This window comes from Corvus hawaiiensis, chromosome 24 (assembly GCF_020740725.1).
Source record: "Corvus hawaiiensis isolate bCorHaw1 chromosome 24, bCorHaw1.pri.cur, whole genome shotgun sequence".
Classification (NCBI taxonomy): domain Eukaryota; kingdom Metazoa; phylum Chordata; class Aves; order Passeriformes; family Corvidae; genus Corvus; species Corvus hawaiiensis.
In genome coordinates this window covers 7,865,507-7,878,504 of record NC_063236.1, presented here as the reverse complement: position 1 = coordinate 7,878,504, position 12,998 = coordinate 7,865,507, and the positions used below count along the sequence as shown (strand labels likewise).

Here is a 12,998-nt window from a genome sequence, read left to right as displayed (position 1 = left end):
AATTCTGTGTGAGCAAGGCAGAGAAACTCTTACATCAAACATCCATGTATTGCTCAGGGAGAAGGTGAGGACTGAAAATGCTCTGTCCTGCTCTGGTGGGAAGCAGGGTGGGGGCAAGGAGGCATGTGAGGGGGCAGAGCTCTCAGTCAGCATAAATATTTGAATCCTTCCAAACCTGTGTAAGGGCTGAAGTGATGGATTTGGTTTTCATCACTGGCTTATGAATATTGAGCACATGGGGACGAGCAGGGCAGCAGCAGCTTACCGGGGGTTTGGTGCAGAACAACCTGGGTTTGCACCTCTGAAGGAGAAGGGCTCTGGCCCCCAGCCCCAGTGCCAGCCCCCTTTTCAGGGCAGATTAACTTGCTTCTGCTCTGCCTTCCTGCTCTGTAGAGCAGCTCCAGCCCTGCCCATCAGCCTGGTTCATGCTCCAGGCTCTGAGCAGAGATGCTGCAGTCAAGGCCTGGGGCTGCTCTTCTGCCTCTTAGGTGTTGGTAAGAAAAACGACTGTTAAATGATCAGGGCAAAGAACAAGGAAGGCTCCCGGGAATTAGCCTCAGACCTGGCTCCTGACATCCCTTAATCCTCCACTTGCAGCTGCCTGCTATCAAGTCAGCAGTTCCGATGCTGAGTTTGAATATTGGGGGTTCCAGTATCCATCTCACAAAATGAGGTGGTAGTTTTTTGTTCTGACTTAAGTCCTTCTAGGAAGAGATTAAATGTCCTTAAAAAATTTAGGGAACTGAATAAAACACGCACGTTACTTTAGGTTGTTTTAGAAAAAAGAAGGTCCACAGTCCACCACTTTTTCTTCCCCCAAGTGAATTAGTTGAAGAACTAATGAGTATTCTGTAGCTAATTATGGCACTGGACATTCATCTCCAATGACTAACTGCAGTGGTGCTCCATGTCTCCTGCGAAAGGAATGCTTTGCATCTGCAGTAACCATGGATGTGGTGTTTCACCGGTTGCTGACCCTTTTTGGGGCTGTTGATGTCCCCTAAGGATGGATGCCAAGAGCAGAGGGCACATCTATGGTGCCTTCCACCTCAGGCTTGGAGCTGGGGAGCAACTTGATGGAGGTTGTGGCTGCTGTGGGTGCCTTTAAACCTTGTCTGGACTGTTGGGTGCTGCAGTACCCGGTGGAATCAGTGCCTTAATTACAGGCTTACAGTGGAGCATTAACAACATTTGCATTGAAATGTGAAACTTTCAGGAAAGCTCTTGATGCAAAACCTGCCACTGCCTTAAAACACCCAGGAGTTGAAATTCAGAGCTGCCAGCCAGCACTGTTGAAAGAAAATGCAAATATTCCCCTTGTTACTCAGGGACAGCTGCTGGTTTTGTGCCTTGTGAAATTGCATGGTGTAAAAGCTCAGGCATCAGCCTCCTCCTCCTCTGAAAAATAAATGTTTCATTTATTCCCCTGGTTCAGGTGTTTAAATCTCAGCTTGCCCTGGGTTTGGCTGGTGGGACAGGCAGGGTGGCTTGATTTGTCCCCGAGTGTCCCCTGCCCCAAGCTGACCCTCACCCTCAGCATTCCAGTTTCCCCTTTGCCTGAAATGGTTTGTAATTCATTTTAGTCTAGGGCAGAAGCAGTGGTGGGGTCAGTATTTTTGGTCTAGATTTCTGCTAAACCAGCATGGCCATCAGGGTCTTAATCAGCTTAATTATTGGGCTGATTATTCTATTGTCTCCAGATCCCAATGTTTCCTCTTGTTTTTCCTGTGCTAAGGTCAGGAATTCTTACATCATCCCTCATGTCCAATCTCTTCTCTTTGCCCCCAGTGGTGAGATTTCCCCCAGCCTAATGAACTTTTTGAAGTGAAAGCTTTTGTGTTTCCACCATTTTTCAATCTGCTGCAAAGGCCCAGCCTGTTGGAATTATGAGCCAATGTGGAACTAAGCCAATCCAAGCCAATGTAAGACAGTTTACTGGTTTTACAGGAAAACCAGTGTGCTGAAAGGCAAATGTAAAGACCAGGCATGCTTTGTTCCAGTGTTTAACAGCAAGGCTTGGACACAGCAGGGATGATATTTGCCAGTACAGCAGCTCCATCCACCTCTGTGTAGCTTCTCAAGTGTGTGAACTCCGTATTTGTGAATCAGAAGCTTTTGATTCTTGTGTGAATGATTCGTGCTCTTGACGGATGTTTTGGTTATGTAACAGCCTTGTGATCATTGGCGTTTTGGGGACATTTTTGTTTTTCGGGAACAGAAATGTCCGGCCGCAGTGTCCTTACTAAATCCAGTCCTTCATTATGTTCTCTTCCGCTTTACGTCGCATCTTCCAGCACTTCTGAAGCTTTTATTTTTAAAAAAGTCTTTAAATCTCTCCAGTCTGGAGCAGCTTCACTGCTCTGTCCCACAGGCTGGAGCCAGCCTTGCTTGAGAGCCTTGTGTTGCTTTGGGGTTTGTGTTAAGGATGCAGGAATATGGAAAGACAGTGAATTGATTCAATGTTTTCTGGGGGTTTGCCTTTTTTATTGTGACTCAGAGTAGCCACTGTCCAGTTGTTTCTGTACTGCGGACGGACGTGTTGCTGCATTTGGCCATTCTCTTTATTGGATTTTACTGTTTGTCAAAACAACATTGATATTTGGAGGGCTGTGATACTGCAGATCCATCACACGCTGTTGTGAAATTCAAGTCTATACCATAAGTTCCTTTTGGTACGTGTTTAGATTTGTAACTTTGGGATTTGTACAAAAACACAGCCTGGAGAGTGGCGTGAAGCAACAGGCCCTGGTCCCCATCCAAATGAATTTCTCAGAGACCATATTAAGCCAGAAAATGTGTTTGCCTTTATCACTGGCGAAGAGTTGCAGAATGATTTGAAATAAATTCAGCAAGTCTCTATGCTGTGTGGAAGGCTGCTGGGGGAGGATGGAGCACGGGAACTCTGGATTCGAGTGCTCAAATGTGCCGTGAACAACTGGCTGGTGCAGTTTAGCTTTGAATTAATAAATGGAGCATTATGTTTTCCAGGCCTCTGGTGTTTGTTATGCTGAGTTCATACAGGCTGCTACGACATTCGGAGACACGGAATATATTGAGCGATGAAATATGAGCCGTGTGCTCCATGGGATGGCAATGGGAGAACATAAGCTGAGGCATCATAAACTGAACCAGAAGTGGTTTATAGGCTGTCATCAACCTAGAAATGAGATTCATGGCCCAGATCCAAATTATTCAGGTCTGTATTTGTATTAAGGAGTCAGCAGGTATCATCCCAGATCCCACTCTTGCTCCATCCCTTTCAGACATGCTGGTGGATGCTGCAATCCTGCCATCCTTCTGCTCCAGGATATATCCCAGCTGAGTCTGAGCAGCTTCCCTTCCTCCTTCAGGGCTGCAGTATCAGTCAGCAATGTGAGGTGTGCTGTGGTATTGGTGCAGAATGGAAGTGTCAGTGATTCTGTGCTGCCCCAGCATCACCCTTCAACCTCGAACTACATGCCCATAGTTCTCCCCTGGAGTTTAGAGCTGACCTCCTGGGCTGTGAGGGGGCTGCTCACATCATCGCTGAGGGGTTTGTTGTGCTCAGGGGCTGGTCACATCATCACCGGGGGGTTTGTTATGCTCAAAGGGGTTTGAAACTGTAGAAGCAGCTTGTTTGGGGGTTGTTTTTTTTATAATTTGAAACCAAATCTGTCCCATCCCCCAGCTGTTAAAGCTTAGAAATAATGAAGTCTTAACTCCTGACGCTCTCCTGGAATTGCAGAAATTTAAGACCGATAACCTTTCCACCCAACTTTGTAAGTAGCTTTTGAGACTGAAATCTGCTGCTGGAGCTGCTCTTGTCTGCTGAGCCTGAGCCCTGGGCGGGTTTGTACAATAGGTTATGAACCCTCAGTAATAAGGATTTATAATGGGAATCCTGCTATATTCTTAATTATGCTCCTGCTGCAGGGTGTCATTATAGTGCACTAATGCCCTCCATATGGCAGATAGCATGCACTTGCTTCTGTGTGGTTTTATTTAATTACAGTCCTTTATTTGAGTAACTTCACTGCTCAGAGTCTGAGGCCTGTGCAGGTGCACTGCAGGTCCTCTTCCTGGTGCTCAAGAATCACTGGTGATTTTTAAGCTACCAGTTTGGGAAGGGGCCACAGAGGAAGCAGAAGACATCGATGCCACACAAGGTGGGGAGGCCCTGGCACAGGCTGCCCAGGGAAGCTGTGGCTGCCCCATTCCTGGAAGTGTCCAAGGCCAGGTTGGACAGGGCTTGGAGCAAGCTGGGACAGTGGAAGGTGTCCCTGCCGTGGCAGGGGGTGGCACTGGACGAGCTTTAAGGTCTCTTCCAACCCAAACTGTTGGAGGATTCTACAATTTTTAGTTCTCTCAGGGTGACCTTGCTGTGTCCTTGGCAGCCTCTGATGCTGCGTGCAGAGACTGAGAACAAACTTTGCATTTGCATTGATGGTGACTGTAAGGTGAGGTTTTATGAAGCCCATTTCAGAAAGCTCCAGGAGCATTGAGATGCCTCCAAGACTGGGTGAGTGTCACCCTGGCAGAGTGATGGTCAGTCTGATACTCTTCAAACGAGGCTCCTTCCCTGGATGTAGGTGCACAGCCCATGTTGTGTGAAGCTCTTTATTCTGGGGACAAAAGCACCGAGGCTGTTTAATGGCACTCAGTCTCTCTCAATGGATTTGTTGGCTTCAAACTTTAGCAGAGGCTTTGGGGAAGAAAAGCTGGAGAGATCAGTATGGGCACCATGGCTTGACATCCAGCAGGGCAGGGGGTGGAACGGGGCTGGCTGTGGAGCAGAGCCTGTGCAAGGCCCTGTGTGCCCTTAGGGAGGGGGTGTCACTGCCCTCTACACAGGTGTGGGACCTGTCCACCTCTGGGTCCCTGCTGCTCCTGCAGGCTGGGATCAGAGAAAAGGAAACATCCTGCATCCATGTACGAGGCCATTGGCTGCTCCTGCCGTGAGCACTGCGAGGTGGGGAGCCACTGTGCAGGACTCTGGTGTGGAAATGTCTCCTGCCCTGCAGCAGGACAGACCTTGGCATGCCACCAGGCTGGCTTGTCCTTCTGCAAACAAATGCTTCTTCCTCTGCTAGCAGAACTCTGCTCGGGGTAGTTTGTTTTGAGTCAGGTTCTGTTTTGGAGTCACTGGCCAGTTGCTATGTTCCTGTGGCCGCCTGCCTGCCTGGAAGAGCTCGCCCCGGCGGGACTCTCAGCCGCGCCCAGCTCCTCTTTTCAGGGCATTTGTATCCTTCACCAAATGTAGGCAAATGTGAAAATAGATCTAAGAGCTCCAATTCTGGTAACTGCTCCACAACTCCTTCCAGTCACATTCCTGCTATGGGGTTAATGAGGGACACTCTCCCATCCTTGCAGCCTTTCCTTCTCCCAGAGTACTTCAGCTGTGCAGGAGTTTCTCCTTCCCTGGTGGGGTTTGAGGGCTCATTGGCTCACCCTCACTGTCGCAGCACGGATCCAGCTGCCCCTCTGCATTAGGGATAACAGATATGGTTACATTAATTTAGGAGGCGGAAGAATTTTGTGGTTTTATTTCTGTGGGTGTAAAACAAATAAACCATAAAATCCCCACCCCAGACTGACCCCGCAGCACAACCAGAGATGGGCACTTGGGTGCTTCAGTGGAAAAATACAGGTTAAGCCAAAACAAATCGGAACTGAGTGTTCAGGCTACAACTAAGTCTGAGCTGCAGTGCTATATTTAAACATGGTATTTTTGTATTTTAATAATTAACCAGTGGGAAAGAACAGCCTAAAAAACTGTAGTGTTGGCTATTTTCAAGGTATCTTATCTTCAGCCCCATCTTCGTGCAGAAGTGCAGCTGAGGAAAGGCTGCAGAGGACAGGGATGCTCTAAAGCATCGGTTCCCTCTCCAGGTTTGTCCTTCTCGTTCTTCTCTTTGCAGCCTCCTAACAGTTAAATCAAGCTGGTCAGCCATAAACCCATGTTTGAGGTGGTGTGTGAGTCTGTTTGAGGTGTTTGCTTTCCATGGAGAGCTGAGGGCAGGGCAGGATTTCCCTCTGCATTAATGGCAATAGCTGGGACCGTGCGTAACCGTGACCGACACTTGGCAAAGGAGGGCTGTGAAAAGTAATCCTCTGCCACGTGACTGTTTAATTTCCATTCAGTTTTATATAGCACAAGGCAATTCTCTGCTTTTGAGGAAAAGGCCGTGGGTGTTTCAGTACTGCAGAGGCACCTGCAAGTCCTCACAGCGATGTTGGGACTGCAGAGCTGGCTGTGCTGGGGGCTGAGCCTGGACAACATCAAGTCTCTCTCAAATTAGGAGAGGGCAGCACGATGGAAACAAAGGAACTTGGCTTCAGAGTTAATCTGCAATTTGAATCCAGCTAGAGATTCCCAGACAAGCTACAAGAGAGGCTCCAGCTCAGAGATGTTCCTTGTCCTGAAGCTGATGGACACCAATCTGTGAAGTTTAATGTCCTTAAACTTCTGGAGCTTGAACTGAATTGACCTTAAGACCCAAATTATGCAGCAGTCACTCAGGGTTGTTGCAGTGTCCCAGAAATCCTCTGCAGCTCGGGCTCAGTGCCTGCCTATGGAAGGGAGTAGAACAGCCAGTGCCAGAGCTCTTGGTGTTACCTGGGCATGGGGCTGGTTCTGCACCATCCCTGTATTTCCCTCCAGTCCTGCATGGCCGTAATGTCCTGATGGTACTTGAGGGCACTGTGAAATTCAAAGGTTTTGCTGGAGAGCATTTGCTGCTTTGGGGGTCAAAACCATCTGCTTTGGTGGTTCTTGTTGGAATGAATCCAGCAGGGCTCAGGTGTCTCCCAGCACTTCCAGCAAAGGTAATTTTCAAGTTCTGGCTCTGTCCAGGGGCCGATGAGCAAGGAATGCTTTTGCCTTAGGACAGGACCCGTGTGTCCAGTGAATCCAAACCCCCCATAACTGGAGTTTCTTTGTAGATCATACTTCCCTCTTCTGCTGTATGTGTTTGGATTCTGATTGTTTCCCCAGGCTGATTTTCAAATCTCCCAGTAATAGGCATTAACCATATTTCAAGCCCAGTAGAGGTGCTCATCTTCATGGTTTTCCAGGGGCAGAGGACCTGCACCTTACAGCTCACACAAGTGCCGTGTCCCTGGTGAGATTGAACACTGCAAGTGCAGTGCCCTCTGCTCCTTGCAGGCAGGAGGGGCTTCCTGGAGATCTGCCTTGGCAGGAGCCTTGTAAGAGCTTTTTTTGTTTCACCAAAACCCCTCTCTGGTGGAGCTCAGCTCCAAGCTGCCCCAAGTGTGCATGGCAGTCAGATCCAGCCCCTTGCAGCATCCCCAGGAGCCCCTCACACCAGTGGGTGGCTGGGGATTCATGTAGCTGCACCAAGCAGAGCATCACACTGGGAGCCAGGCAGGGCAGAGGCAGCCAGGGGTGAAGTCCAGGGAAACTTGGACTCCGTCCCCAAAGATGTCCTTAAATGACCAGGAGAAAAAAAGTTGAGTAAGAGTTGAGGTTTATTCCCCCACTCTGTGGCCAGTCACTTTGCATTCAGCAGCAACCACTCAGAAGTGCCTTGCAGGGCTGTTTGCTTGGGAGATTTCTGTTTGGGAATCTCACTGGAGGCCCTTTTTTTTTTTTTTTTTCCTTTCCCTTCTCTTTTTAATTTCTGCTCAGTTATAGACTGAAGACTGGAGTAAGCAACCAGCCCTGAGCCTCTCAAGTGTGGTGTTGCTCTTCGGGAAACAGTGGAGTTCAGTGCTGAGAGTACTGAAGGGTCTGAACTGACCAGTTTGTCAGGTCTTTCCTCTTACAAACTAACCTTAAAAACTGCTGTCAATTCTCTCTCTGCACCACTGCACTGGAAACCTTGATTTACAGATTCTGCTCAAGAATTGCTTGAAAAGTTTCTCTTCTCATTTAAGGAGAACCTTCTCCTGAAGGTTCACTGGAACTTGCAACTTGCACTAATTTATTCTTTTGTGTGTGTGGCAAATTCTATGTAGCTCTTAAGTGGACTCAAACAGACCCATTCCAGCAGAGTTTGTACCTTTTCTTCCTCATTGCCTGAGGTTTGCCTGGAGCTGTAGACTGTGAATCGCTTCTGTCAGAGATGGAGCTGTCTCCTGCTCCCTCTCCCGGGTCCTTCAGGCATTTGCCCCGTGATGCAGCTATCCCAAATGATGTGTTTTCAAACCCTTTGGAAGCACCTGCTCCGGTGGGAGCACAGCTCCATGCATAGGATTGGGAAATGCGGTGTTCTAAAAAATAAATCAAACCAAAACAAAAATGCCCAACAAAACAGAATGTGGGGAAGCCGAGCTCCCAGTCTGCTTGCTGGGAAGGAGTTGGTGACAGCATTCCTGCAGCTTCACCGCTGGTGTAGGGGGCTGTGTGCTCATACAGGGTGAGCTGAGGAGTTTGGGGCTCCTTCCTTACCCCCAAGCTGTGCTCCAGAGGGATGGTTTTGTTGAAGCTTTTTATTTCCAGGCACTGGCAAGCTGTGGAAGGGAAGGCTCTGCAGAGCTTCAATCTCTGCATATCCCTTCTGAGCCATCCATCCCAACAAAGACGTACCCAGGCAAGGTGTTCAGGGTACCTCTTCTGGTTCAGAGATACCTTAACATCCCTTCCTGGATTTCTTCAGCTGTCACGTGGGAGGTGAAATCCTGGGCTGCCTTTGCCTTTTCCTGAGGCTTTATGAATAATGCAACACGTGCTTTTTTTTTATTTCCAGATTGAAAAGATCATGAGTTCCATCGGTGAAGGCATTGACTTTTCCCAGGAGCAGCACAGGATCTCAGGTAGTGTACCTAGCATGTGTCTGTCTGTCCTGGCTGTGCTCTGCACACAAACAAGGTGCTGGCTCCTGTGTATGGATCTCTGTAACCTGCTTTGGCACAGAGAGGAATGCTCTGGCACAGGAGGAGCAGACCTGAGTTCCCACATGATGCTCGATGCTGATGCCAGCAGTTTTAACTCTACGCTCCTTGGGAAGATTCCTTTAATTTTACAGAATGCAGCTGCAGGATTTTCCTCCCGGTTCTTTCCGTGAGGGCAGCAGCTGTGCTGAGCAGGGCTGGATGGTGCCAGTGGTGGGTCAGTGTGGGTGCCGTGGTGGCTGTGCCCTTTGGATGTCGTTAATCTGCCAGGTGCCTTGGGGAGGGTGATCCTGGGCATTCCTGAATGCACCTGCAGGTATCGATACCCACTGAACAAGGCTCTTGGAGGACACTTAAAACGTGAGTTCCCTTCTCTGCCTTTGAATCGTGAGCAAAAGCAGAACTCAAGCTTGCTGGAGAGCTGCCACCACGAGGGATTCTGTCCTTTTAAATCCTTCACCTCCAGACTGCTGCAGCAGAACAGCTCTGACTCCGGGTGGGCAGCAGCTCCTCCTGATGAGATGCTAATGCAGATCCGCACACGCAGCTCGCACGGGCTATGACAGAGCTCACCTCATCTCCATTTGTCACTCAGGTTTTTGCTTAGGTGAGGAGGAACCTACTGTTCCCAGTGGGAGTTTACCCTGATTCAGGCTCTGCATTCCAGGGTCAGGTGGCTTTGCAGAAGAGTTGAAGCTCTGTGTGGGTTTGTGCTCAGGCACCCTGCTCTGACAGCCCTCGCTGCGCCGGGCCGGCCTGTGATGGATCGATAGCGCCAGGGAAAGGTCTGACATGGAGGGGAGAGGAGGAGCCAGTGCTTCTGCAGACCTGCAGCTGTGCAGGGAGCGTTCAGCAAGATGGACACCCCGGAGCAGGTGGGCACGGGAGCTGCCGTGTCCTGGAGCCGGGTGTTTTCCCGCGGGCTGTGCTCTGTCACGCTCGGTTTGGGATCCCTTGTGTGCAGATTGTCTGCTGGGCATGTTCCCTGTTTGTCCCTCCTTCCCCTGGAGCAGGCAGAGCTCTGCCAGCCCCTCGCTGGGAGCTCCCACACATTTGGCTTTTCCTCCACAGGCCTTTGTGGGGCTGTTGTTGTGCTTCAGGTCATGGTGACTGTGCAGGGAGCTCCCCAAATGCTCTCTCATCCTTAAAAATGCATGAGGTTTGAGGATGTTGGGGCTCCTGACTAGCTTAGGGTCTGGAAAGGTGAAATGCCTTGTTGGCAGTTCCTGTGGGGATAAATGTGTTTGGAGCTGGTTGTACGAGCAGTTACTGTGTACAACTGCCTCGTGTCTGGGGAAAGAAGCAGGTAAGGACTGGCAAGGGCATCTTAGAGCTTGGGCAGTCAAGGAACACCATCATTTTAGGGATACCAAACTCCACCTGCCCTTTTTCTTAAGGGAGTTTGGTCTTGGAACAGATGTTCGTGTGTCTCTGCACCAAATGTCCACGAGCAGTTGAGGTGATGTTGGTCCAGCACAGCCCATGCACTGATTTCATCCTCCAGATGGGTGCAAAGTTCACACTAAAGATCATTACTGAAACAGTAACATCTGAAAGCCCCTCCTGAACCCTGGCAGCCCCTTCCTCTCCATGCTGTGAGACTTGAGAAGAGCCTTGCAGGAGGCACCGTGCTGTGCTTCTGTCCACGCAGCCTTGGGAATGCCCTCATCATTCCAGCTCTGCCCACTGGTTCCCCCTGTGCCAGATGCAGGCCTCTCAAAGGCAGGATTCCCAGAATGTGGAAGGATGGAGCTGAGAAACAGGAGTTTGTTTCAGTCAGAAGTTGTGATCAGGATCTTGCCAGGGGGCACAAGTACTGTAATTCTTCTGTTCTTGTATCATCCTTGTAACACACAAATATCAGATGTATTTGGGGCATCTTCGTTCTCAGCCTGGGATGTTTTGGGCATCTGTTCTTCTCTTTTTCTTTTTAAAGGAAACCCCTCCATTCCCTCCCTCCAAATATTTCCCTTTCTTCATTTTGTCAAGACTTGAAAGGGTTTTGTAAACAGAAAACCTACACTTGGTATCACTGTAGCTTTCCCTTCTAAAAGCAGAAATGCGTTTACAAGTGCATGCAAGGCTGAACAGAGTTCAGCCTTTTTAAAAATTAAATTCAGGAGCTCAGGAGAAGGAGCTGCTGTGGTTTCACTCCCCCTGCCAATACCCCAACAGCTCCCAGGAATGCTGTGGTAGGCAGCAGGCACTTCCTCACCTCTCTCGATAAATTAATTCTGAGCCAGCCACAAATCACTTGGATCTGTCGGAGCAGACCTGTGACATCATTTTTTAAAACCCCCAAGCCATGTTGTCTGTCATCGAGTAAATATTGAGGAGTCGGTGATTTCCGCTGGAGAGTTACGGAGCCGCTGCCCCCCTCCCGGCGGGTGGGAGCGCTGGGAGGGGGGAGAGGATGAGGAGAAGGGAGGGACAGCGTGGAGCGTGGGGCTCGCCGGCTCAGACAAAGCCGCCGCCGCAGCCGCCGGCAGAGCGCAGGGGAAAGGACGGAGGGGAGGATGGAGAGCTGGCGAGTGGGGGCTCCTGGCACACAGTCCAGGCTTAGCTGCTGCCCCGGAGCACGGGCTGGCTCAGGGGAGGGAGGCAGAAGCCTTTTGTGATCTCGGCGTTGCCGCGTGCGCTGGAAGGACCGGCTGGCGCTCCCAAATACCGGCACAGGAGCAACCCCCTGGACCAGACAGCAGGAATTACCCCTGGAATCTGCAGGTGACACCGTGAGCTCTGTGTGTGCAGCCATTGCAGCACAGTGGGGAGGGATGGCTGGAAGGTACCAAACTGCTTCAGCTGACCCAAAGGTTCAAAGGAAGCAAACGGGGGTCTCCTGATCATCCTTTTCTTTGCATCCATGCTGGAAACAGACGTGCCACGGAGCCTGAAAATCTGACTGTCTTGCATAACAAATGCCCTGATGTAAAGGAGATCTCTGAACTTTTTTTTGGTCATACTTAAGGTCTAGAGCTTTACTAGAGAAGAGTAACAAGTCACTGGGCTCATCCCAGGGGTGAGGGAAGGGAGACCTCATCTGCCAGGGCTCCCGTAGGTGTTGGGAGGAATCTCCTTTATCAGAGGCTGAGGGGAGGTGCCAGGGCATGGCTCGGACTTGAGCTGCTGCAGGAAGAGGAGAGGGTGTGCTTGCATTTGCTTTTTGCCTTTTGCCGTGGCTTGGAAGCAGGGAACTGAAATGCCTCCTTCCTGCAGAGCTGCTCCCTGTCAGAGCGAGGGGCTCGATGCGGTGGCTGCGCTCGGCCGGAGAAAATGAAGGAAGGGCAAATCCAGGTGTGTGCCCAACACCTGGCAGGACCAGCAGTGTTGGGTGAGAACCGTCCTGGCTCTGCTGTCACACGGTGCAGTGGTGGGGCTGGGCTCTCTGGGGCCAGCGTGCTGGAATGCCAAGAGGTCCGGGCAGTGTGCTGGAATGCCAAGTGACTAGATCGCTGGTAGAATGACAGAGCCAGGGCTGCTGGACGTGCTTGGGGTCCACGTAACACGGTAACGGCGAGACGAAGCCCCTGCCATGGTTTGCCTCTCTCAGGACTGCTGGGGAGGAAGAGCACGAGCCTTTCCTCTCCGCTGCTGCAGTCTGTGCTTCCTTTGTCTTGCGTGTCTTCCCGCGGACAGCCGCTCTGCCTGGACTCCTGCTGCTTTCCCGAGCGTCCGCCGTGTCCGAGCTGGCTCGGCTGCATGAAGCTGTTTTCTCTCAGGCTGCTCCGTGCTCCCCGCTGAGCTGGGGCTGTGTCCAGAGGTGCGCGGATGAGAGGACTGGCACAGCTCCGCTCCCTTCCCTCGCACCTGCGACTGCCTGGGAATGCCTCGGGTGGAAGTTTGCTGCTCTCCTCCCGCCCCCTTCCGCTGAGCCAAGGAGTGGATCCGCATCCCCGTGGGGTTGGGCTTCATGTGCTCGCCTGGTGAGGAACCCGTGAGCCCTGACAGCAGTGCCTGTGAAATCAACGCCCCAGCAGCACCTCTGAACCTTTTCCCGGGCGAGGAGTTTCTTTTCTGAGTGTGAACTGCGGTACAGATTTGCACCCGGAGCCCGTGGAGGCACTGCGAGCTTGTTGTCCATGCTCTGTGCACACAAGAGGAATTGTCTGCCCGCTGATTTGTTGTACTCTGAGCATAATTTTTTGAGTTTCTTTATGGTAATGACT

General features: G+C 50.8%; 1 protein-coding gene across 8 annotated transcripts in view; it reads left to right on the top strand.

Annotated features, from left to right (window-relative positions):
* ANKS1A (ankyrin repeat and sterile alpha motif domain containing 1A) overlaps positions 1-12,998 on the top strand; it is a 78,609-nt gene that overhangs the window by 42,827 nt on the left and 22,784 nt on the right. For 7 of the 8 annotated variants that reach the window (XM_048328374.1, XM_048328378.1, XM_048328375.1 and 4 more), the window contains one exon: positions 8,688-8,754. In XM_048328374.1, coding sequence (XP_048184331.1) covers positions 8,688-8,754 — 67 coding nt within the window. Of the gene's footprint in view, positions 1-8,687; positions 8,755-11,363; positions 12,990-12,998 lie in introns of those variants that run through there. The other variant, XM_048328376.1, reaches the window with a different exon arrangement.